The following is a 25160-nucleotide window of genomic DNA, read 5'->3' as shown; positions in this document are numbered from 1 at the left end:
GGAGGGCAGTGTGATCCCCAGGACTCGAGCCATACTCGTCTGAAGAGCCATAGTCACTGGGTGAGCCCGAGACAGAGGCGCGATGGGAGGGGACACGACTGTAGGCACCAGACCCTTGACCAGCACCAGAAGACGTCACGATGCCAAACTCAGAGCCATGCCCAGAGCTGGAGGAGAGGCTTGGGGCTGGGGAGGGCGCTGGTGTGGAGATGGAACGCATCAACCCAAGAGGAGTTTTAGCAGCTGTGGTTGGGGCTGAACGTGCTGACTTTGACCTGAGGATTGGGGTGGTGGAGCACGAGCCATTGGCGGAAGGGCTGGAGCACGGTCCTTGGAGCGGTGTTGTCCCTCCCATCCCGTCGTCACCTTTCCCCCCATCACTAGCAGTGCGAGACCTAGGGAAGCTATGCCGTGGGGTGGGAGAAGCATTGGCACTGCTGACACCTGCTCCATTGTTAGCTCCTCCTGGAGGCTCTGTTCGGGGCCGGCGGTTGAAGCCCACCTGGCTAGGAGGAGGGTTTGGGTGGTGGCGGCGTGAGGGAACACTGATAGGGTTAGAAGCAGTAGCCCCTCCTCCAGGGCCGGAGTTTGACTGAGACTTGCTGCGTTGGCGGAATTCCTCGCTCAGTGCCTTCATGGCCTCCAGCAAGGTTTCATGCATGTTCTGGGCCACCACCGAATCATCAACCTAACCCATGACACACAAAAAAACTCTCAGACAGTGAACTCAAAGCATAGTTTTGTTAAATGTATATGTGAATTTAATCTTAGACAAACCACTGACCACTTTGGGGAATTCTTTATTCACATGGAAAACCATGTTTTGATTTCAATTAATTTAGTATTTAGGCGTACCAGCTCAAATACATGTTGCCCACCCTTTTTTTTTTTACGGTATTGGGTGTTGGGCTATTGAGAGCAAAAGTAACTGAGACTGATATCTCTAAAACAATACCAAGACAAAATGTATCCACCGCTTTAATTTCCAAATTAAGTTACGGTCGAGCAACAACCTTTATGAACTGGACCATAATGTGGGGTTACATGAGCTTTAACTGTAATGTTGTGTAACTTTTACAGTTTCTCTGACTACGTTAATGATAGGCTCTTAATGTATAGATGTGATTGGAGGGTGCAACTCTCAACATTATGGGGACTGCAGATTACAGGCTTACCTGCATCCAGAACTCGCCTGGGCCTGTCACGGCAGAGCGCCCCACCTCGACGAAGAAGAAGTTTTCTGAATGGCCACAGCGTCGGACATTCATCAGCTGCAGCACCACGGCAGCAGCATCAGAGTTGAGCTTAACAAAGTTTACCGTCTTGTCAGTCAGGCAAAGGCGATAGACGCCCACCAAGTTCTTGGCTTGACCCAGGCCTTTGGGCCACACCTTCACCTGCCACACCTCTTTGAACGCTGGCCCGGGAATGGGTACTCCATAGTCCCCCCCTTCCACGCTGTCAGTGGGGTTCTTACCTACAGGGACAAAACAGAAAAACAGAAGGAAATTAAAAGGTTGTTGGAGTGAAAAAGAGGAGGATATGACTGGATAGTGGGAAAAACAGGGAGGTAATTAAAGTGTTATGGAGGAGGATTTACAAAGAACTCTGGTTGCAACAAAGTACTGACATGACCTTCATGCATCTGTGAACAAAGGGAACACCAGATGAAACCACCACTATTTACCTCTTAGTGGAGGGCAAGGAGCCTCTATTATGTAGGTCTGCTGATATTGAGCTTTTCACTGATTTTTGAAGTAGATCTGAGTTCAAACAGAGCATGCAGGAGCAGGTGAGACCTGCTCGCTGTACCTGCAGGCTCCATACCTGGGGTCTCAATTGTCAACCGCACACAGACATCCTGACACACAAGCACACGTACCAGTATGGAAAAATGAAACCGTCGACAACTGAAGCCCTGCACAAGAGTGATGACTTTGAAAGAAAAGCAACCGTTGTGGAAAAAGGTAAATGGAAAATGCTTAACAAGTGTATCTTCTCCAAAAACCAAAGCAAACAATGCCAATAGATCGTCAGAAGCCTAAGAGCACTTAATAAGCTCTTCAAGAGCCTTTTTCTGGAGCAGCTCTACTGACAATAAACTGGCTTTGTAAAAATCGAGTGTCTTTCAAAAAGGAGTACAGGCAGTCCATTCACCCTTTGTGTTTCTGTATTCGGACATTAGAGTATAACTGAGGCAAAGAAAAACAGGAGGGACATTTCTTGGTGAGATTTGATCCTGGGCTGGTTTCAGGCATACAAAAGTCCGAGGCTTAATTAATACATAATTTAGCTGTCCGTTTGGTGTTTTAAGTCACCTTATTGTTCACAGATCTGAAGCAGGAAACCAGAAAATGACCTTAATTCTATCATTCTGTGCAACTTACTGTCGGCAGCCATTGACAATGACTCTGAATATTCAACAGATTTACCTCTAAGCTCCTTAACTTGCAGCCTCGAGGGACCTCATATCTGTTGACTTAAAAGCCTGGGATTATAGGAATACGATGATGTGACTCATGTTTTAGGGTGGATTCTTCTTCTACTTTCGGGAACCACCCTAAAGTGTTCCTTAAACATGGATCCAATCCCCACATGCATCATATTTGATGAGTTCTCTCTGTCAAACTGCCAGGTTGGTTATGCCTCAGCACGCCAACTGGAACGCAAAATAAAATCACCATGAGAAAACTGAAGAAACAAACCTCCACAAGGATGCTCACCTGTTCCCTCTGTGGGAACAAGAAGTTCTTTGTGCAATAATGAGCACCTGCCTTATTAAGACTATCACAGCTGGAGTACTGAAGAGTCCTTTGACAAGTCACTGAGTGACACATCATATTTTCACAAAGTTTGTGTGGTATTCTACTTTAAGCGATGCTTTTGGGCCAATCCACCTAATCACAGTGCACCCTGACCACAGAATTACAAATATATGATTGTACGTCTGCATGCGTTTGTTCTTTCTTTCCCATGACTCTGTTGCAAATCCTACAATGACAACCATATGTAGACAAGAAGCCTCAGCATGCACAGTGGACGCCATATTAGCCGAGCTTCCGTTATGACAAAGATTTCCCCCAAATCCTCTTCACAAAATATTTTTTACTTTAGGGGGGGGAATTGACGTTCTTCCAGTTTGCTTTCCCAAAATTGGAGGATCCCTCGGAACTTGAAAGAGACTTAGAATAGATGTTTTGTTGAAAACTGTAAGAGGCTGTGGCTTAGAGGCGGTGTGTGTGTGGAGGCACTCCCCCCTACATTAGATGACTCACTCAAGGCCATGCATGGCTGTTTCATGCACGGCTTCTCCCTGTGTTTGCAAGAAGCCCTGTTTGCCTCCTCGATTTAGATTTACAACAGGAAGGGATGGTTTGGGGATTTTTTCTTTTCAGTTGGGACAGAGGGAATTCAGGCCTTTGGGAGATTGCAAAGATATTTCAGAGGGGAAAAAAATAGCCTTTGACAAGAATATTTAAGGAGGAAATGTTTATTTTTAGGATTTTTTTGAAAATCCTTATCAAAGTTTTTTTTTTGTTCTAGAATCAAACTTTCGATCTCGTTGTTTCTTGAGATTGCAGTGCATTGTGTTCGTCGAGGAGTATCGTTTCATTTTCCAGAGCTGAATAACGTGCCTTTAGGAGAGCACAAGTGTGTTGTTTGTTTTGAGTACAGTGCAGCCCTAAACCTCAGCTGTGCCCTCAACAGCACTTCCACACACAAACACCCTTGATCTCAGGGCCACTCAGGCTGCGCGCACTTTTTTCAACGACGCTCAAAAGCCCTAAAAACCCTTAAGAGGCTTTCCCAGACCCCTACAGGGATGCAGGCTGATTTACCCCTATCGAACATCACAGCCCGTCCTTCACGGTTACATAAAGCTTGGTTAGATCCTACACAGAGCCGTATGAATTATAGATTGCCCGTGGCTGTCTTCTGGGGGGACTTGCACGGCAGCGTGGAGCTCAGCAGACATGGTTGTTGGGAACGTTGTACCTTTTTTTCTCCACTTTGCATGAAGAGGTTATCAGCCGCCCCTATACGACATAATTACCCCTCAGAAAAACACACGCACTTGATGGCCCGTAGCAGGAGATAGCTGAAGATAAATCTCAAAGGCTAAAGGCGGACGCACAAGAAAGCAAAACACACCTGGAGGTAATACCACTTTGAGTGTTGCGCTTGCTGGTTGAATAGGGGTCGAAAAAAACATTCAGCCAACCTTGATGGAGGGTGTATATAATCGGGTCAAAGAGTTCATTCAAGGTAACGAACTTGTTTTTAAGCTTCAGCATCGTATTCCCCTTTTTTAGCAACCTGAAAACAACTTGCGCTGGCTTCTTCACGCACCAGTTGTTTACTTCACTTTCGCCCGCGACCACACATGAAACTTTCAGTCCTACATGCGGCCCGAGAGCGGCAACCTACGCAGACGACGCTGCTGTCTATTCATGCCGTGTATTTGCTATGCTCCAGCTGCCTCCCCTGAGACGATAAACTGTATATAAAGAGGCCATAATCCACCCTCATTTTCTCAAACTGGGTTTTTAAATGTGAGTTATTGGCTTTGAGGCGGCTCCGTGTCTCCCTTACTTTCTAATGTGCTGTTGGAGTGTGTATGTGTGTTTGTGTGTGTTAAGGGGGGTTGCGATATTAACCCCCCCAGGGGTGGCCAGATGCCTGCTGGGATATCGACAGCTCTTCCCTGAGTGACAGGTTGATTATTGTTGGGCTTATCATGCAAATCCTAAAGGAAGAAGGTCTTCCATAGTAGATTGTATCAGCACACCCACAGAAAGAACAGGATAAGCGGGTTTGTTATTGAAACACAGCTCACTGGGAGGGATTGTAGTTGATTTAAGATAAAGTTTTGATATCTATAAGTTTCATGTTTAGGCACTAATACAATACCAAAGTATAGTGTTGCCACCGCCTCTCATTTCCAGCTTTAAACTAGAGTCAAGCAACATTTGTGTTATGCATTTCTATTCAGATTTGGTTGAAAAAAAAAAAAGAAAAACCTAAAGTGAATTTTATAGCAAGATTCAAAATAAAATCCCTCTTCTTAGTTAGCTAATGCAGCCTGTAAATCTGGGAGGAAGACTCTGGCAGTGAACCGGCTGGCTCTCACAAGGTTCTGTTTCAAGTTTCTGATCTCATTGGCCTAGTACGCCGTGCTGCGCCATCACACCGCAAAACGCTGCACAGTAACTTCTGAGGGCTTAAAACCCCATTTTCTACACCCGATCTCAGCCACTGTTTCCCCCTACCGTCCCCCCCCCAGCTGCCATACCAGGTTACCAGATAGGAGACAGCTGTGGACTTTTTGTCCTAGCATGGATCTCAGAGAGAAAAGAGAGTGAGCCACTCAGCAGTGAAAAATAGTTGTTTTTTTTATCTCTTCCTCCCATGTGTGCCTGTTTTCCTCTTTTTCAACTCCTCCACTTCCCATCTCTTCATCCATCTCTACCATCTGCAATCCCCCTATCTGGGCCCACACCCGGGGACACAATGCCTCCACAACACCAGCATCTGCCTGAGGTTCATTTCACATGTGGTTTGTGTTAGCCAGAGGAGCACACACACACACTCACTCACTCACTCACTCACACACAAACACACACACATAAAGACATACGTAAGCACATGAAATTATCGGTGACGCATACAAGGTTTGCCGTCCTTTGACAAGACGCATGAAACAGTCCATGAAAATGATCTGAGGCTCTCTGAAAATCAGCTCGGACGCTCTGACCACACCAGCTCGGAGTTAGTAAACATAATCCTCAGAGTGGATTCGAAATGAGAACAATAATATTCTTTACTATTACAAAATAATATTTGGCTTTGAAAAACTTTTTACAGGATAAGTTTCATCTTGCACACATTTTCCAAAGCGGATAAATCAAATTTTGGAATTAAACCATTTAGCAATTCGTTCTGGTCTTTTGGGCAAGCGGTCTCTCCAAGTTTCTTTTCCACAAAGCGTTTTTATACATAAGTACATATAAAAAGTGCAAAGAATTTAAATCAGGGATTAAACACATGAGAACAGTTTGGGTATTTAGCATCTACCTATAATAAAGTATATATATATTATCTTTATATTTAAAAAAAAAAAAAAAAAAAGATAGGTACATATACTGAAGTACATGCCCGTGTACCAGCATGCAGCCAGACATCCTTAGTCACTATCTGCACAGCCAAACTTAATAATAACCAGGGCCATGGTACAACAAAACCAGTTCCACACTCAAGAAAGCATGCTGTAGAAAAGGCTTTAGAAATTGAAGGATTTATTTTACAAGTTAGATAATCTAAAGGAAATTCTTCAATACCCTATACATTCCTTTGTGCTAAAATGAACAGAACACATGTTTTAAAACCACTTTCACCTCATTTTACTCGACATCTCCTAGGTTTTATTACAAAAAGCATAAATGTCCTTCCTTTTACATGTTTTATTAGTATGTTTTTAGACAATTTTTACATTTAATGCAAAGATTGTCTCAGGTGGGGTTCGTCCCGTGCCTATAGCCTGGTGTTACTGTACAGCCAATCAATGCAGAATCTCATGTTGGATCTCCCAGAGGAGTAGCACAGCAGCTAATGAGGAAGCGTTTCACTCTAATGCATCCACTGTAAGGCTGGTGAATCCCAACTCACGAACCTCCTGACCTCCACCACGACAGTGGTAATGGGCCTGTATCAACCCAACAGCAATCAATACGGCTCCCTATAAAAGGTTACTGTGCATTTAAAGCCCCCCGGGCTGCATGCTGCTCAACATATGGTCACTCATTGACTAAATGGATCTCGCTGGCCCTGGCCTTGCCTCGCCGTCAATCTAACCTGGAGCGCCAAATTGACGGGCTGCCTCGGTGCCAGCGAGCCGAGCCCCCCGCCGATGGATGAGGTGAGGTGGAGCACTCAAGGCCATTTCCCTGTGTGTTTCACTGTAGCTCTGATGCTGGGAGCTGCTGCATCATGAACAAACAAGAGAGCCAGCCATGCCGAAAATCTGGCTGGCCATGTTGTCGCGTTAAATTAAATTACAGGGTGTTAACGTGCGCAAACTATTTATGCAGAGGAAAGAACTTGAGCCTGGAGCTAGAACAAATCAGGAGAAAAGACCCACTTAAAAAAAAAAAAAAAAAAAAAAAAGATCACTGATCATCTTCTTAACTATGGTTTGTATGTTTTCCCCCCATGAGACTCTCTCCTCTCTGCCTCTGTCAGCACACAGCCTCTGTGCCACCAGCGGCTGGCCCTCGAGACAATAATTACTGCCTAATTAGGGAGATGAGCAGCGCTTAAGAGCGGCTTAACGTTTAATCGGCCGGCTCAGCGAGCCACCGGTGAGATCCAGATCTCATTGGTCAGAGCAGCCAAACCACACTCCACGATAAAACCACTCCAGAGACACACAGATTGTCTGACAGAGAGTCTCCTCTACACTATTCACTTAAAAACACATTTTTCCTCATGTCAGTTAAGGTGTGAGAGTTTTGGTGTGATTTGCCGAGCTTTATATATTTGGCTGTAGCTCACTCTGAAACTCTGTCATTAACCGCGTTTGTTCCGTGGTGCTTAAAAGTGTCATAAACTACATCCTGATGATCCGTTTCACTGAAAACACATCTATAGTGAAGGGAAAACTGTTCACATTGAGGTCAGTGGATTAGCATGAAGGGTAAGTGTATCATTATCAGCTTTGAACATGGAGAACTAAATTCCGCAGAGCTTTACTGTACTGCAGTGATGTCAACAAACCTCCATCTACAAAGATAGACGGTGCTCCTGGTTAGTGCTGAGACTAAAGATATGTCTCGTTATCGATTAATCTGATGATTGATATTCAAGTTTTGGAGTTTTTCAAGCCAATCACTACAGGGATGACGTACTTTTGTGGTCCAACCCCAGAAGTTAACATCGCACTGGTTTCTTTGACAAAAAGCTCATTTGATTTTGCCTTTAGATTATTGCCGTTTATGATTCTTAAAAGTTTTGTTCACCGATTAGTTTTTAAGATTTTTGAAGCATGAATGCAGAAGTAAAATCTGCAAGTACAAACAGAGCCACAAAAGCAACCCCTTTTTAAAAAAAGTTTCAAAATTCACAAATTTACTGACCTAGTTTATATTACAGAACAGAACGTTACATTCTCTTGAGCTTGTGTAGGCCAAAGAGCTTATTTCAGGCATCCAACCAAAAAACCATTGACTTTGGGGGAGAGAGAACCCGAAGTGCAAAAACACTAACTCATTTCAGGGTTTTAGAACTTATTTCTGCAATTCTCGATTACTCAGAGCACAGTGTGACGTCTTCTGAATCAGCAGTAAATCCCCACATGTTGAATTTACGACCATATAAAACCAAAAAAAAGCAGGAAATACTCTTGATAAAGAACCCCCCAAAAAATGTACCGATGATCAAAATGGTTGTAGATTAACTTTAAATTAACTCTCATCGCTCCAGCACTAAATCAGAGACAATCCAATCAGACGTCATCTGCTTCTTTTTCGGCTGCGCTTTTATTTTGCTGCTGTAATCCATGCAGCCGCTCTGCACGTGTGAACGCGTGGGTGTTTCCCTCTCTCGTTTACTGCTGCTGGCTCCAAAGTTTGCATCCCGCCATATTGTTTTATTGAGTTTCAACAACAATTCCTGAGGTGGTGCCTGAGCTGCGGGGACAGTTTTCCTGGCAAACAGGCGACCGCGTGCCGCGCCTCCTCCCCGTTTCGTCGAGGTTAAGCCTTTACACACTCGACTGACTCCTAATAGTTGAGCAAATAGCTGCCCTCAAGCCTGATACTGTACTCGCTGCCCAAAAGGGTCTTACTGGACTCAGCTGAATAAATAACCGGGATCCTAATATCGCCCTGCACGGCAGCTGGCTCGTGTTTGTTTAATTACCGCCGGCTCGGGGGGGGAGGCTGTGCGATATCGGACGGTTCCTGGGCTGCTTTAGGTGAGGTTCCCAGGCCCAGATCTCCATACTGCAGCATGGCGTACAGTATTCATTGTGCTTCCACTGTATGCACTCTCACCATCCTGCAAGCTGTGGAAACCCCATGCTGTGCCGACTCAAAGCAAACCCCATTATTCCGAGCTCCAACCCATAACTTTGTTTCCAGCTCCAGCTGTTGGGCCTGCTGCTGGGAACTCTCCCCCACCCCACCCCTTTTCCGTAGCAGCTGACGGCTTCATACGAGCAGCTACGCAGGTATCAGGATAGAGGGAGCGGTCCTCTGGAAAATATGTAAGACGGACGGTGCAGCATCTCTTGGCTCGGTGCCCTTTCGGCTTCGCCCTGTTTTCCAATCTGCAGGCTGTGAATTCTTTCTGTCTCCCCCACTGGGACCAGAGAGAGGGACAGATACTCGACTGTACTGACAGCACCGGAGTGACAGTGTATGGGGGGGGGTTCAACACACAGACACCGAAGACTTGAAACTGTATGAGCGGCACATACCGGAGGAGGGTTATTGCAGGGAGGAACCCTGACGGTGTTCAGCATGTGTGTGCGTTTAAGCTATTTTCGCACATGCAGGTTGAGGCAGCAATTGGCCTTGACCCTACAACCCCCCCCCCCCACACCTCTTACAAAACTCTTCCCTCGGATCGGATCGTGTGTGTGTGTGTGTGTGTGTGTGGCCTTGTTTTTGAAGAAACTGTGTGTGTGTGTGTGGTGTTTTTGTGTGTGTGTGTGTGTGTGTGTGTGTGTGTGTGTGTGTGTGTGTGTGTGTGTGTGTGTGTGTGTGTGTGTGTGTGTGTGAACTGCAGCACATACCACAAGAAAACGCCTGCCAACGTGCTGGTTTACACAGCAGCTCGACCGCAGCCCTTTGTCGCTGTCAGGGGAGGGTGATTTACACGAGAAACCCAACACTTGAAGCAACAAAAGCAGGAGACAAGTAGCCGTCAGTGCAGTGCTGCACACCGGACCTGTAATCATCATCATCTACTCATGGTAGCCACGGCATTATGATGCTCGAGCCTGCTGGTTGTCTGGGCTTCTCCACCTGCTGAGCTGCTGCCCCACTTCTGTACCTCTGACCTTAACACACAAAACACTTAGTGACTGCAGATTAGATTGCTTTGCACTTTGGAGACATTTTTTTTTTTCTCTTTCTTTCTGGTAGAAAAGAAGGGGTTGTTAAGTCAGTTTCTCACAGTCCTCCGGGCTCCAACATCTGTCTACTCACTCTGCCGTCTCGCAGGAACACGCCAAATACTTGGCTGCACACCCACCAACACACAGACCCGGTTGTGTGAAAGCAACAGAAGGTAGCCACCATGACACCAATTCCCCAAAAATCTGCACGTGTTACACTAGATTTCCCTGACGCAGCTTTTTTGGAGCTCCTAAATCAAACCACCTTGAAACAACTTGCTCTCATATGGTTTTAAATGAAAGACAAGATCATCAAATGCATCAGAATATGTCTTTTTTTTTTTTTTTTTTTTTTTTTCCTTCCTCGGCTGCTTTATGTAACAGAAACAAGAGGTCATTCGCACCTTGAACCTGTATCTTTACTTTTGCCAAGATTGCGTCATGGGTCCTTTGCGGTTGGACTCTCACAACGAAGGCTGAACAGGTGATTTGAAGCAGTTCCCGCTCACCAGATCTGCTCCGACAGCTGTGTTGACACAAGCAGCTGATAGACAGTGTTGGAGGAAAAAAATAAAAATCTAAATGGGTGATATTTATAGGGGAAGTTGAGGACATTTGCACATTTTGCAGCATTAGATAAATCCACCGCAGGAGAAGCTTGATGGGAACAGCCTAAGCTACTTAGCCAATTTCCAGTCAAATCAGGAAATATGAATATTTAATGAATGAATGGATGAGCCTTCTCAGGTGCACGTGTGCTTTTCTTTTCTTTCTTCTATCTCACTACTTTTTTTTTTTTTGGGGGGGGGGGTATTTTTTTCTCCTCTTTTAGGGACCGATGCCTGAGGTAATATTGCAGTGTCAGCAAAAAAAGCAGAGCAGGCAAAGTAAACAAGAGGGCAAGGGTGTGTGTGTGTGTGTGTGTGTGTGTGTGTGTGTGTGTGTGTGTGTGTGTGTGTGTGTGTGTGTGTGTGTGTTTGAGTTGTGGAAAGAGAGACAAAGCTCACACACAGTTGAGGCCCAGGGAGAGTTAAAACCAAAAAAAAAAAAAAAAAAAAAAAAAAAAAAAAAAAGTCTGGAGGACAACTGTAGAGTAAATATCTAGTCTGACACCAGTATGATAAGAACTGGTGTGGAGGATAAGCTCCACAGTGAGGCTTAAAGGACGCATGTTCTCACACACACACACACACACACACACACACACACACACACACACACACACACACACATATATATATATATAGAGAGAGGCCATATGTAAAGAACTATGACCTGTTTTAAAAATGGAAAGCACCAAGCACTTTCTAATCTTTAAAGTAATGCACAAGGCAATGGGAGTGTACCCTCCCAAAAAAAAAAAATGAACTATGTAAACTTGGCAAGCTGTAATGTTTTTTTTCTTATTATTTTTTTTTTTATATATATATATAAACAACCCACTGGAATGAAACATGTCCTGATCTGCAGTGCGCTTCTTCTGCTCAGCTCTGCAGGCAATGCCACGTTTCTCCTCACATGCAGAGCCTCATACAGTATGTGTGTGTGCATGCATGCATGTGTGTGTGCATGCATGCATATGTGTGTGCATGCATGCATATATGTGTGTGCATGCATGCATGTGTGTGTTCTCTCTTGACTTACTTTTGCACTGCAGCTCCACCATGGCCTGGTACCACTCGTCCTGGTCCGCCTCGTTCTCCGCGGCCACTGCGAAGCTCTCTGCCCGGGTGTAGAGCACTATCATGTGCTTGTTCTTGGCGTCGGCTCGCTTGTTGATGTTGAAGCAGGTCTCCAGAACCACCGCTTTCTTGGGGACGGGGGTCTTTCCTCGGTACTTCTTCTCACTCTCGTAGTACTCCAGCCGGGCCGGGCCGTGCTCCGACGCGGCCCGGAGCACGAAGTACCGCCGGTGCATGGACTTCTGCTTGCGGAGGTATCCGCTCTTCCTCACGTCCTCGCAGCTCTGGAGGAGGTCGCAGGCATTGCTCTCCTGGACGCCTGACATGTTTCCTTTTTAATTTAATAAAACACACAAAACAGATTTATTTATCTTGTTTTTCTGCAAGTTTTTTTTAGAGAGAGATGGCTCAAACATCCTCCCACAGGATGTTTGTTGGGTTTGTTGTTTTTGCTGCAGATATTTAAGTTTTTCTTCCTCTTTTGAGTTGTTTTTATTTACCTCCTCGACGGACGCAAGTTTTCCACACATGCGGCGCAACTCCACACTACTACTACTACTGCTGGTCCAGGCTGTCTGGTAATCCCATTTAGTGCATGGAGTCCATCCTGCTGCAGCCTGTCTGTCTGCCTGTCTGTCTGTGTGTCCCCCTGTCCTGCTCGGCCCGGGTCTCGGTGCTGTGGACTGGAGAGGAGCAGCTACCGTGGAGCAGGACTGTCACTCACAAGCTGTACTAGTACTCTGGAGCACTGGTGCGTTCAAGGACCGAGCCCGGGCTCAGACACAAGAGTCCCCAACTCTCCACTCTCCACCCCCTCAGTGCTCATCAATGAATGTTATTTTATATATATATATAGATACAGTACCAGTCAAAAGCTTGGACACACCTTCTCATTCAATTGTTTTTCTTTATTTTTATTTTTTCTACATTGTAGATTAATGTTGAAGACATCCAAACACATGTGGAATTATGTGGTAAACAAACAAATGCTCAACAAACCAGAATATGTTTTATATTTTAGATTCTTCAAAGTAGTTGAATGAGAAGGTGTGTCCAAACTTTTGACTGGTACTGTATATAGGAAGAGTACTTTATTCATACAAATTGGAGGCTGTAACAACCAGTAAAAACATGAGAAACACAATTAAACATAATTAAAATGTTAACTAAAAACTGAAATGAAACTAAAGCAAAACAGTGAATCGATACAGAATCAGTTATGTACATTTGAAATGAATTGTAAACAGTAAGATATTGGATAATGAGAACAATAAACATAAATCCACGCGTAAGGAACAATAATCAAGATTACTGGATGAAAAGATTGAAAAGATTGAATGAAAAGAGATACATTAATAACTATATAGTGAATGTGATGTCATGAGTTTATATAAGTAAAGGGAAAGAGTCAGGTTTAATAACAACACTACCCTGGGTTGTTATTTGGGGGCTTTTCTTTTTCATGGTGACTTATGTTTTATAGAAATAAGTCACAATGTGAGCACAATCTAATGTCCGATAATACATTTGCTACATCTCCACTGCGTCTTGATGCTACCTGTATCCTTACATTTTCACTTACTCATTTTTAGTTCTGAAAGTATTTAGTGAAGTTTTGTTTGTGACAGAACTGAACTTATTTTTACACATGGACATGTGGTAAGATAATAATTTATATACTGTAGTTTTTTTTTAATCTCGCTATTCATTTTATTTATGATTTAATCTGTTTAATTTTGATTTCCTCTTTTTTCAATTGTTACCTGTTTCTTATGCTGATATGAGGTGGATTTTATTGCATTTTGGGAGTTTAACTGAGGTTCACTCGAGCAACAATCAACATTTCCTACAGCACGTGAAGGTAGCAACACTTCCAGTGTGTGGAGTAAGATTTCAGTGTTGGCTCTGCCATGAGTCCATCCTGTTCTATTTATTGTTTATGAAAAAAATGAATAAAAGAATCTAGCCTCTGTCCTGTATCCACACGTTTTATATGTATCAAATCAACTTTCAAAGACCTGCAGATTATGAAATCTAAACATTTACTACATCAAATGCAGATGGAGGTCGAATAAAACATATTTCAAATCTAGGTTAATAGTGAAGACAATACATCCTGTGGGGATACAGTCGTTTTTTATGTTATTGTTTACTAAATGTTGCACAAACAGAAGATGGAGCAACTGTTATTTGATAAAGGAGGCATTTGTAGACGCCATATTTATGCCACTCAGACTGTCTGAGTGCAATTTTTTGATCTGTTTTTTGTTTTTTTCCCTACTGTCTGGCTGAGCAGTGAAACCTGCATCTCTCTGGTGCATGTCTGAGAGAAATCCCATCGAATATGTCAAATTAATAATATGAATGTTTTCGTATTTGCACTGAATTGTATGCACCAGTAAATCTATTAATAGTCAACCTGAAAGCCATAAAGGGTTTCTATCTTTGTACTGCACGCTTATGCAGTATGTATGTTGTTATGCAATATGCATCCAAAAGTAACCTTGCACTAGGTCAGAGGAAAGTGGGTATCAAGCGCCCCCTGCTGTTTAAAGAATCCATTACAGCCTTTTTTTTTTTTTAAAAACCCTCAAGAACTTAGAATATTCATTTCATGCCATGTTTTTTTTTTTTTAAGGAGAGATTATAGATGAACCAGAAAAACACCCAGAGCCAAACTGTCTTAAGAAGCGACAAACTGATTTTTATGAACATGAATACTTTCCATTACAAACACACATGAATCTCTCTGTTCTTTTTGGCAAAATGAGGGAAATGCACTTCGCCTCCATGTCAACCGAAAAAAAAAACAAGAACAAGCAAGAAACATTTTGGTCCGGAACATGAAGCCATGAAGTTGTGTTTTTTATATTTTTATATATATATATATATATATATATATATATATATATATATACACATTAAGTTATTCTGAAAATTGCTTTTTACATTCAGTAGTATCTCCTTTTAGCCCTCTAAGCGCATGCAGCCTAGGAAAATGGAAAATAACATAGATTATTCTTCAAAAAGGATGACCTAAAAATAATCATTAAAAACAGTGACGAATTCAAAACTGTTCCACACATCCATCACAGAGAAAAGCTCGTCTTATCTTCTCTAATTCACATGCATCATGGAGACTGTTAAGGCTGTTATGACCATCTGTAGGAAACTCATTATGCAGAGCCTCAACTCTTCCTTTGGACAACTGAGAGACTTGGACGGTTTTTTTTTTTGTTTGTTTTTTATTAAAACCAGAAATCAACCCTGATGCATTTACGGACGGGCTGTTTTGTTGCACTTTTTAGCAGGAGATGAAAGCAAAATAGCAGCAGCGACATGTATGTTTGTCATATATGTGTGTGTGTTTCTGCAAAATTATAAAAATCATAGTTTACTTGTGACTCCCACAGAGCCCTGAGGTGGCGTCTACCGGCACACAAACACCTTTTAGACATAATTGTCACGTGGTACAAACACGGCAGGCAACCGATTCTCACGCACACACACATGGATTTCATAATTACATTCACACAGTTTTTTGTTTTTTTTTGCCTCCACAAACACGTAAACACAGACAGAGAAACATAGAGAGAGAGGGGTGAGAGGGAGGGTGACAATACTCCAGAGGCATTGAAATGGCAGCGACTCCTCAAGTTCACTTCTCCCTCGGTTCCCAGAGGGGGGAGAGAAAATGGGTGGGTGACGTAAGGAAAAAGAAGGGGGGGGGGGATCAGATGAAAGGGTTTCGCGACGTCCCTCGGCTGGGGTAAACATTCCCCTGAAAGACAAGAGAGGCAGGGGTGTGAAAAAAAGCAGAGAGGACTTTTAGTACACTTCCTTGAAAAACTACAAATAACCCCCTCTTCTATTCCCCTGTGAAGTGCACACGGTGCCCATTTAATAACAACACTACCCTGGGTTGTTATTTGGGGGCTTTTCTTTTTCATGGTGACTTATGTTTTATAGAAATAAGTCACAATGTGAGCACAATCTAATGTCCGATAATACATTTGCTACATCTCCACTGCGTCTTGATGCTACCTGTATCCTTACATTTTCACTTACTCATTTTTAGTTCTGAAAGTATTTAGTGAAGTTTTGTTTGTGACAGAACTGAACTTATTTTTACACATGGACATGTGGTAAGATAATTGAATTTATATACTGTAGTTTTTTTTTAATCTCGCTATTCATTTTATTTATGATTTAATCTGTTTAATTTTGATTTCCTCTTTTTTCAATTGTTACCTCTTACTTATGCTGATATGAGGTGGATTTTATTGCATTTTGGGAGTTTAACTGAGGTTCACTCGAGCAACAATCAACATTTCCTACAGCACGTGAAGGTAGCAACACTTCCAGTGTGTGGAGTAAGATTTCAGTGTTGGCTCTGCCATGAGTCCATCCTGTTCTATTTATTGTTTATGAAAAAAATGAATAAAAGAATCTAGCCTCTGTCCTGTATCCACACGTTTTATATGTATCAAATCAACTTTCAAAGACCTGCAGATTATGAAATCGAAACATTTACTACATCAAATGTTTGCATGTCAGTGAACTCACCGTGAACGGGTTCACCGACATCGGCCGGGGGACTTTGGGCTGAGAGTCGGCTGCAGGGAAGGAGGCAAAACCTGGAACACAAAGAAAGTGACAGCAAATGAATGAAAAAAAAACATGTTGAGAGGTGTGAAGACAGCAGCAGCAGTTTAGCACTGAGAGTGTGAATTGGTATTGCTGAGCTGTTGCTGCTGGTCACTGTTGAAATAATGAAACATTACAGGTGTGCTGGTGCCTCACAGCTTCTCAGCGTTTGATCTGCAGCCACTGCACATACAGTAGATGTCACACTGGGAGCAACAGCAACAGTATGTGTGCAGATCTTTTTTATTTTCAGTGTGAAATATGTGGCTCATTTAGTGGAGCATGCTACAGCAGCAGTAGCAGCATATTTTATTTGATCTTGTTTATGGATTTTTTTTTTCTTTTATGATTAATTTCATATACATTCTTAATTTGATGGTGGCTTTTCTGTTTCATAGGACAATGATTTCTTGCTTTGACACTAATTACTTTTATGCAAATTTGTAATCGGTTCGGTGAAGTGTATTTGATGATCATTTAGGCTTTTGGTCTCCATTGCAACCGTTCTAAACATCAGCATGTTAGCCTCGTCATCGTGGGCATGTTAGAATTTAGCTCCAAGTTGTGCCAAGATGTACAGCCTCACAGAGCAGGAGGCAGGACTGCAGACAGTTTGGCGGTTGAACATGATGTTAAGCACAAAATGTACAGGTAAAGATGGTTTCTTGGTTTCATTTTTGTTACCCATTAATGACACCAAATAGTACATTGACACAATCTTCTCTGCAAATAAGACGACAGTGTTAAAAAACAATTTATATTCACTGCTGTTTTTGTATGTATAGACACCACCTCTGCACACAAATCATTGGACTTTACCATTGGATTCCTGGTTGCTCGCTGACTCATGATGAAATGCATTCTGGGTGTTGGGTGCTGGGAAGGAGGCAGACGGAGGAAAAACGGAGGTGGGCGAGGTGACGAACACACCGGAGTCACCTGAGAGAAAAGATGCACCCACATACAGAGAGATCAGACACAGACAAGAAATCCATGTGGAAAGGATTGTTAGCATAACAGAGAAATGTTTTCCTGTTAAATATTTGATGAAACCCCAGAGGTGACATACTCAGTAACTCAATAACTCATTTTTAAAAAGCTGCAAGAAGAGTTCTAATACTGAAACTGCAGTTCACATAAGGATGTGCAATAAATGATAATACATTTGATTTTTGCATGACACTGATATATTGTTTTATTGTTTATTGTGAAAAATATATTTTATTGTATTCTATTCAATTTTGTTGCTTAGTAGTTGCAGCAAGATATTTAATTTAAAATAATATCAAACACACATAAACAACAAATCTTCCAATGTGAATGTGAATTAAACTATACAGTATTTAGCTAATTAAGCCACTGAAATAACGAATCTTTTATCCATATTCTTGCCATTTAAGTTTCTGACGATCGACTAAAAATAATTGTTTCAACTCTTAACGAAATATCAAACTTCGTACATTTCCTTTAATCTCCAGGTTGATAAAAAAAAAAAAGCTAATCTTTCAAACTTTTTTCTGGCTATAAGAATAACAAGACTTTCTACATGCAGAATCTGGATTTTATCATAAAATTATTCACAAAAAAAACCACAACCTTTGATGATAAAGTCACTGTATTCATCCTCATCTTTTTTTCTAAATAAATGTATAACATGGTAAGAAGTTGGGAAGAAACCATGTGTAGTGACTTTCGCCATATAAAAAACTTAGCTGCAGAGTAACGCCTGAAAGACCCCGAACCCCATGAGTCTCACCTCCTGATGCGTTGCTGAAGGGGTTACTGGGGGAGAGGGCAACAGGCTGCTGGGAAGCCGAGCTGGAGCTGAATGGGTTGGGGAAATCTGAGACACAGGGGCAGAGGGGAGGGCGTAGAAGAGACGGGGGCAGATAATTCACAGTGCGTGGGGTTAACGGAGTGCATTCCTGTCTATTCAAACCAACACCGCTCTGAGACACACTGATGCATCCTAATTAGGGGTGTCGGATGGCTTATAAGATGAAGGAGCTGAATGAAAACACAATGCAGGTTAGCAGGAGGGATCAATGCGGTGCGTGCTCGGTACCCACTTGCAAAGGTTTGGGAGCTGGAGACTGTATCGACACCGGGGGAGCTGGGGATGGAAAAAGCAGAAGAAAAAAAAAACGGAGGATCGATCAGAACGTGACCTTTAAAGGGGAGCTCCACACGCAGGAAATTTATAAAACCGTCACGTTAAACAGAAGCTGAATTGACGGACTGCTGTTTTTTTGTTTGTTTTTTCTACCTGGCAGGAGTAGAGCTGGACGAGGGCCTGCTGCCAAAGATGGCGTTGTACTGCGGTGGACCACCAGGTGGAGCTGTGAACAAGCATTTCACACAGACCATGGATCTAATCAGATCAAGAGCTGCTATCTTGAAATGTGAGTAAAGAAATCTCCAAAAAAAAAGTTCACAGTTGTGTTTAACGTTGTTAGACATCAGAAGAAAAAAAGCATTACAAACCTCCTGAATAAAAGAGTGTCACTGTGTTCAGCTTGATATGAATCAAAGTGAGCCGGGGCAGAAAATCAATGAGCTCCTCACTCTGCCTGGCAGAGGAGGCTGTGATGAAGGAGGAAAACAACAAAGCTTCTTGTAGGAAGCTCGATGGCTCCTTGTGTGAATCATATGCATTAAAACCTCCACCTTGGTTATTAGACTAATACAGCCGTTTTTTAAAAAATGCACCAATAGGGTCCTTAAAACGATCTGGAGCAAACACAATGAGCATAATTCAGCTGATTAAAGCCTTGGCATTTGGTGTAAGGATGTTATGTAACCTTGTTGAGCTGGCAGTGACAATCTGCAGCACACGCACACGCACACTCCAACTCTCACTCTCCATCTATCTTTTACCTAGTGGTGGAGGAAGTACTCAGTAAAAGTGCCAGTACAACAATGTAAAACACTCAAAATCTAATTTAAAGTAAAAGTATTAAAGTATTAATAGCAAAATGTACCTAAAAATGCTTGTCACACAGACAAATGGACCTTAAAAAAGATAAAACACAAGCTTCTGTTACAAATATTTGTATTAATGTTCCGGGACTTCTTTTCCAATATTCGTTTTTGTAAAATATTGGAAGCTTTTTTCACTTTTTGGGTCTCAAACAGTTATTTAAATGAAACCATCTGTACATGAAATGTGACCCAACGAGACACTGCTGTCAAAAGGAGAAAAAAAGGCTACACTGGTTTATTCTTTACAATGTGTTATATTTTATAAGCTTATCATGTGTTTTCATATCTTCAATCTTAAAAGTGCCTATACCTGACAAATGTATGTAGAGTGGCACTATACTGGAGTAGAAGTATAAAGTGCATTCTGCCTTTATTAGCTTAATTTACAACAAATCAACACACAGATGTAACAGAGAAGAACAAACATCTATCTACACACAAACTCAAATATTTCCTACCTGTGACCGTCGGCGGGTCACAGAAGACGCTGTCCAGATGTGACACCGCAGCGTATCTGTCCTGGTGGTTGGAGCCACCGATTGGCGGTGTCTTCTGGCTGACACTCCCGGTCTGCTGCTGGGACAGAGAGTGGGGCAGAGACTGCTGATGAGGGTGGTTCAGACCTCCGAAGTCCACGCTGAGAGACTTGGGGAAGGCCCTGAACGGCCCCGTGGTCCCCGAGGCCGATACTGTCCGACCTGAGAGCGAGAAAACCAGACCGAGCTTCAGTGCAAAGACAGAGGCGGAGAGCTGGTGCAATTCATGTCCAGTTCATTTTTGCAGCGTTGAAACTGGAAGGTCTCCAAAACTTAAACTCAACTAATACTACAGGTTTTTATAAAGTATAAGCAGTAACTAGTCATTAAGAGGTAAAACAATCTAACAAGATCAAGTGACTTTACATGGATTTTTATCAAGTATTCAAGAAAACATGGATGAAAAGTCAATAAAGTGCTCTAAAATTCCATGTCAACTGTGCAAACTCAACCTGCTCAGGAAGATCATGTGATTAGATAGAAAGCTACTAAACAGCTGCTAAATGGACCTTGAAGTGAGATTGTTAATGAAGGAATACTATTTATTTTTTTTTTTAAATCACTATTAATCCAGATTCATGGATTTTAATCTGATTATATGACAGCACATGATGTCATATACAAATGTTAAAATATGTAAGTATCATTCATACGGACAAAAATAAAACAAAGCGCTTGTTCTCATGCTAGTTTAACATTTCCATGCTGCGAGCCTTGTCAAATGCAGGATTAGCATGTAGCATGTTGTCGTAGTTAAGCATTAACAAAATAATTAAAAAAGGCACAGCAACAAGTTCTAGGATAGTTTTCAAAGCACCGACTACAAAAATACATTGTTAGATGGTAACAAAGGCAGGAAGTCAGCGTCTTGGCAGGTAGCAAGCTTTCCAGAAACATTAGCCACAAAGCATGCTCGCATCAGCCATAGTCGTTAGCATGGGGTTACACATAAAAGAGCTTTTTGTTGTTTTTAATCCAGTTTCTTTCTTTATCAGTGGAGGAGTCTGTGATGGAAACCAGATCAGACTTGAGTTGATACCGATTATCTGTAGATATAAAGCGTGTGATCATACACTACTGTGAGGCTCCAGATAGGAGCTATCTTTGCAAACATACCGGAACTTCCTGGAATACTTTGGGGATGTTAATGTGTATCGTGGGATTACAGCTGTGTCCTACATAGTCTTTAAGTGCTTCAACGCCAACGTGGTGCGAAATATCAGTGGCCCTCTGCTGATGACGGGGGGGCGGCAGCAGCAGCAGCTCGGGCCTAAAAATAGCATTACTTTAGACTGGTTTCTTTTCTTCTTTTTTTTCCTCTGAGGGAACAGTGTGTGAATGTGTCTCCTTGACCCTCCCAGCCTTCAGATCTGGCTTTGAAGTGGGAAATCTGAGCGATGAATATCGACCCTTTATTTCAGCACGTGACGCTGAGCACAGCCATGACTCGGGGCGGCAAATTGATGACAGAGTGCTGCGTCTTCTCTCCAACTGCGACTAACATGAAGCCAGTTTCACATGCATGCGAGGCTCGGCCAGCACCAGCGTGACCCACAGACTGGCCGTTTATTTATGAGTGATTCACTCAGGAGGAGCTTATTGATCCAAGCCATTCAGCACACACTCAAATGCATGGGTTGGTGCCGCGTCTTACCTAAAGTGAAGTGGTTTTTGAAAGAGCTACTGGCTACGAGGTCGGGGAGGAAGGGGAGAAGATAAGAGAGAGACACAGAGGAGAGAACAAAAGAAAGAGGGGATAAGTCACCGATGTCATCAGTGGCCCTCTGAGTAGCCTGTTGAATTTTGCTACTCGTGAAAAGCAACCCAGTGTTCTAAGGTATTGACATGGAGCGTGATATGGTACAAAAAAACCCTGTGAAGTTTAGCGGATGTGCCGTTAGTGAGAATCACTGAACATTTTCTGCATGTTCTGGACTCTGCACTTGCAGGTTTTACAGCTAGATGCTCACAAAATAGAATATAGAATACAGTATCTAGCATCACCTTCATAACATCACATTAAGGTGCAACAGCAGGAGGAATAATGGGTAGAATGGTGCTTTTTAGGGACTATGTTCAGGGGCGGATTAATATAAACCTGATGCAATCTCTCTCCTGGAGTTTTTTCCTTTGCACAGAAGTAAATATTACATTTTTTTTAAAGTTTGCATGTGTGATGAATGATATTTTCCAGCTCCATTGAGATCAGTAAGGAAAACAAAGCGAGGGTGTCGGTGGAGGACACACCTGAGGGCCGCGGGAGGGCCGGGAAGGAGGGGACGTGGCTCTGAGCTCCCAGCGCCGACGACAGCGAGCCCGGCCGCTGTCTCTCTATCCCGCACAGGGTGGGATCTACATCAGAGAGGGGACAAAAGAAGAGGACAAACAGGGTGAAAGGATCGATCGCATTCAGTCCCAAAAATATATATGCATCAGCTCCTCTGATGAAGATCGGCCTCCCCACCTTTCAGATGGGGGTCTCTGAAGCTTTGGGAGCGCGAGGGCCGAGCGGTGAACGCGTCCGTCCGCATGTCGGCGGGCGAGATGGCGGGAGCTCGATCCCATGACGGCAGCTGGGACTGAGACTGGTGGGCGAAAGATGAGAGCGAAGAGATGGGGGGGTGGGGAAAAAAAAAAACACAAAGGCAGAAGAAGTGAGACTCTTTCATGCTTTTCTCAATAATTCATAAGCAGAGGCTTTGATGTCGAGGCTACCTGGCCCTCTCGCTGTCCGGCCAATCCGTCTCTGTCTCTCTGACGCAGTGTGGAAGCAAATTCAGGTCGTTTCCTCACCTTCTGTTCTCTTTCTCTTTTTTTTTTTTTTAACTACTTGTCTTCCATCACTTCCTCTTTTTACACCTCACCCAACCACTTCCTCTTTTGAAACTCTCCCCTTCATCTTCATCACTCTCTCAACCCGTTACACACACATTTAGGACACATTGAGCCTCTCACCATTGGCCTTGTGGTCCTGGCGTTAGGGGGCAGGTTATGGGAGGGGGCCTGGTTGGATAAGGGACCATGGGAAGGGGGCACCGCCTGGACCCCCGGGCTCCAAGGACCCTCCACGTCCCTCCGGTTCTTACTTTTGGAAAAATGCCTGAAAGAGACAGGTTGTTTAGTATTGTTCTGTGAGACTAACTGGACATTTAGTTAGTTATCCACCGATCAGAGAGCATGATTAGGAATATTTCTAAGGCTTGAAACTAAACCCCAAACAATGACTGTTCTTTTATCCCCAGCATGAAAGCAGCTCTTTTCCTTGAGCTATTCTGAGTGGGCGTCTCCACTTCATTCAGTGAATGTCTAAATTTGGAACAAACATCATAAGTTGTTGTTATGATCAAATTTGGCCTGCTATGCCATTTCCCTTTTAGAGCTGAAACAACTAAAAGACCATCGAACAAAAAATCTTTGTCAACATTTTTGTCAATTAATTAATCCTTGAATATTCGTTTTTAAGAGTCTAAAGTTATGCTCTGTGAAGCTGTACTTGCACAGCGGGGCTATGAGCTAAATGCTAATGTCAGCATGCTAACATTCTCAGAATAACAATAATGAACTTTGCTTGTTTTATTGTAGCTCAAATACGCCTTTAGCTTAGTGGTCAAATGACTGTGGTGTAGTTTGTTAAAAGCCTAACGTTAGCTTTTTATTTCTAGCGATTTCAGTTATGCTTCAAAAAGTGTTGTTCATTTTTGTGACGATTACGCTGAATAAAACGTGCAAGTTCAAAAACATTTCTGAAATAATCCAAAATCCAATGAAAACATCCCATTTTATTGAGGAACTTCGCTTAGTGCTAATGTAAATATGCTAACATTCTCACAATAATAATGGTAACATGCTGAAGGTATGATTTTACCATTGTTGGCGTCTTATTTTATTGTGTAAGCATGCTGACATTTGCTATTCAGCACTAAAGACACAGCTGAGGCTGATGGGAATGTCATTAGTTTGGGATTTGGATGGTCATAAACAGGATCACCAAAGTCTTAAGGATACACCCTCTGGGGACAACGAATGTCTGCAGCTATATTCATAGAAATTCATCAAGCAATTCTGAAGATTTCCTGATATTTTTTACACCAAATTATCATCTGATAATTTAAATAAAACCTTTTGCTACTGCCGGGTCACATTAGCTCGTCATGCTGCAGACAAACCAAAGTTCTCACCACTTTTTCTTCTCGTATTTGTCCTGCAGGAACTCTTTGAACTTCTGAGAGTCCTTCATGTCGGAGCAGCCGTCCGTCTTTGGGTCAAACACGCACAACCACGTCCTCCTCCCAACCTGAACACACACATTTTGACAGGAAACCATTAAAATCTGGGACAATTTTGCAGGTCATGCAGCACCGGAAAAGGGTTGGTGTGTAATTTATATTTAGTCTCAAAGAATCTCTCACAAACAGTGTTTCATGTCCGGTTTAGCAGTCACGAGTGTTGCAAATATTACTGCCTACGAATCATAACTGTACGATCACTGTTTCAGAGGATGATGTGGAGAAAAACCTCTGCCTCTCCTCACATTACACTTGACTCACGCACACACCCACATTCTGGCTCATAAAAACAGTCAGCACTCATCTTGATAAGCCTGCAACACTTCACCGTTTATTTGTGCGGTAAAAGCTCAGCAGTGAGTGCTGCCCACACAGGTTGTTTCCCCAATGAGTGCTGTGGGGGGATTTTATTTACTATGTGCTTTTTCAAAATAAAATCTTCTCGACAATTAAAAAACAAGTGACATTAACATCAACTAAATTAAGATATTAATGTTGTCAAACATATAAAAGTGAAGAAATTACCTACAAACATATGTCATATTAAAAACTTTTATTAATTATTTTTTCTTATACATTCTTTTCTTTTTGCAAACAGTTGATTATCATATTGTTGATAAAGTGTACTACAAAAAATAAAAATAAAATTGGGGGAAAAAAAAATACTTGAAATGTGTGATAATGAAATTGGCTGAAGAGCTAAAACATTTACTATTTCAGTAATTGATTAATTGTTAAGGTCAAACATTTTCTGGCACAAATGTCGAACATGCTTTGGTTCAAGCTTCTCAGCTTCTTTTTTGCTGTTTTGTGTGATAGTAATTTGGGGTTTTAGACTGTTTATCAGATAAAAAAAATGATTTGCAGCCGTGATCTGTTGATAATCTTTTGATTTAATTATTAGAAACAC

At 42.5% G+C, this 25160-nt stretch overlaps 2 protein-coding genes across 5 annotated transcripts in view; both read right to left on the bottom strand.

Annotated features, from left to right (window-relative positions):
* si:ch73-335l21.1 (insulin receptor substrate 1-B) overlaps positions 1 to 12509 on the bottom strand; it is a 41303-nt gene extending 28794 nt beyond the window's left edge. Inside the window, 4 exon segments of the mRNA XM_054601563.1 lie at positions 1 to 688; positions 1176 to 1477; positions 11762 to 12130; positions 12300 to 12509. Of these exon segments, the coding sequence (XP_054457538.1) occupies positions 1 to 688; positions 1176 to 1477; positions 11762 to 12125 (1354 nt within the window). The 5' untranslated portion in view covers positions 12126 to 12130; positions 12300 to 12509.
* Positions 12510 to 14669: 2160 nt separating this feature from the next.
* The window catches only part of agfg2 (ArfGAP with FG repeats 2), a 13232-nt gene continuing 2741 nt past the window's right edge, over positions 14670 to 25160 (bottom strand). For 3 of the 4 annotated variants that reach the window (XM_054601694.1, XM_054601696.1, XM_054601697.1), the window contains 12 exons: positions 24143 to 24258; positions 22920 to 23064; positions 22429 to 22549; positions 22212 to 22316; positions 21619 to 21651; positions 19887 to 20126; positions 18713 to 18785; positions 18516 to 18559; positions 18203 to 18289; positions 17266 to 17385; positions 16366 to 16436; positions 14670 to 15580 (listed from right to left, as the gene is read on the bottom strand). In XM_054601694.1, the coding sequence (XP_054457669.1) occupies positions 15533 to 15580; positions 16366 to 16436; positions 17266 to 17385; positions 18203 to 18289; positions 18516 to 18559; positions 18713 to 18785; positions 19887 to 20126; positions 21619 to 21651; positions 22212 to 22316; positions 22429 to 22549; positions 22920 to 23064; positions 24143 to 24258 (1203 nt within the window). In that variant the 3' untranslated portion in view covers positions 14670 to 15532. The remainder of the gene's footprint in view (positions 15581 to 16365; positions 16437 to 17265; positions 17386 to 18202; positions 18290 to 18515; positions 18560 to 18712; positions 18786 to 19886; positions 20127 to 21618; positions 21652 to 22211; positions 22317 to 22428; positions 22550 to 22919; positions 23065 to 24142; positions 24259 to 25160) is intronic. The other variant, XM_054601695.1, reaches the window with a different exon arrangement.

Source organism: Anoplopoma fimbria, chromosome 7 (genome assembly GCF_027596085.1).
Source record: "Anoplopoma fimbria isolate UVic2021 breed Golden Eagle Sablefish chromosome 7, Afim_UVic_2022, whole genome shotgun sequence".
Classification (NCBI taxonomy): domain Eukaryota; kingdom Metazoa; phylum Chordata; class Actinopteri; order Perciformes; family Anoplopomatidae; genus Anoplopoma; species Anoplopoma fimbria.
Note: the sequence above shows the minus strand (reverse complement) of the source record. Positions and strands in the feature narration are given on the sequence as shown.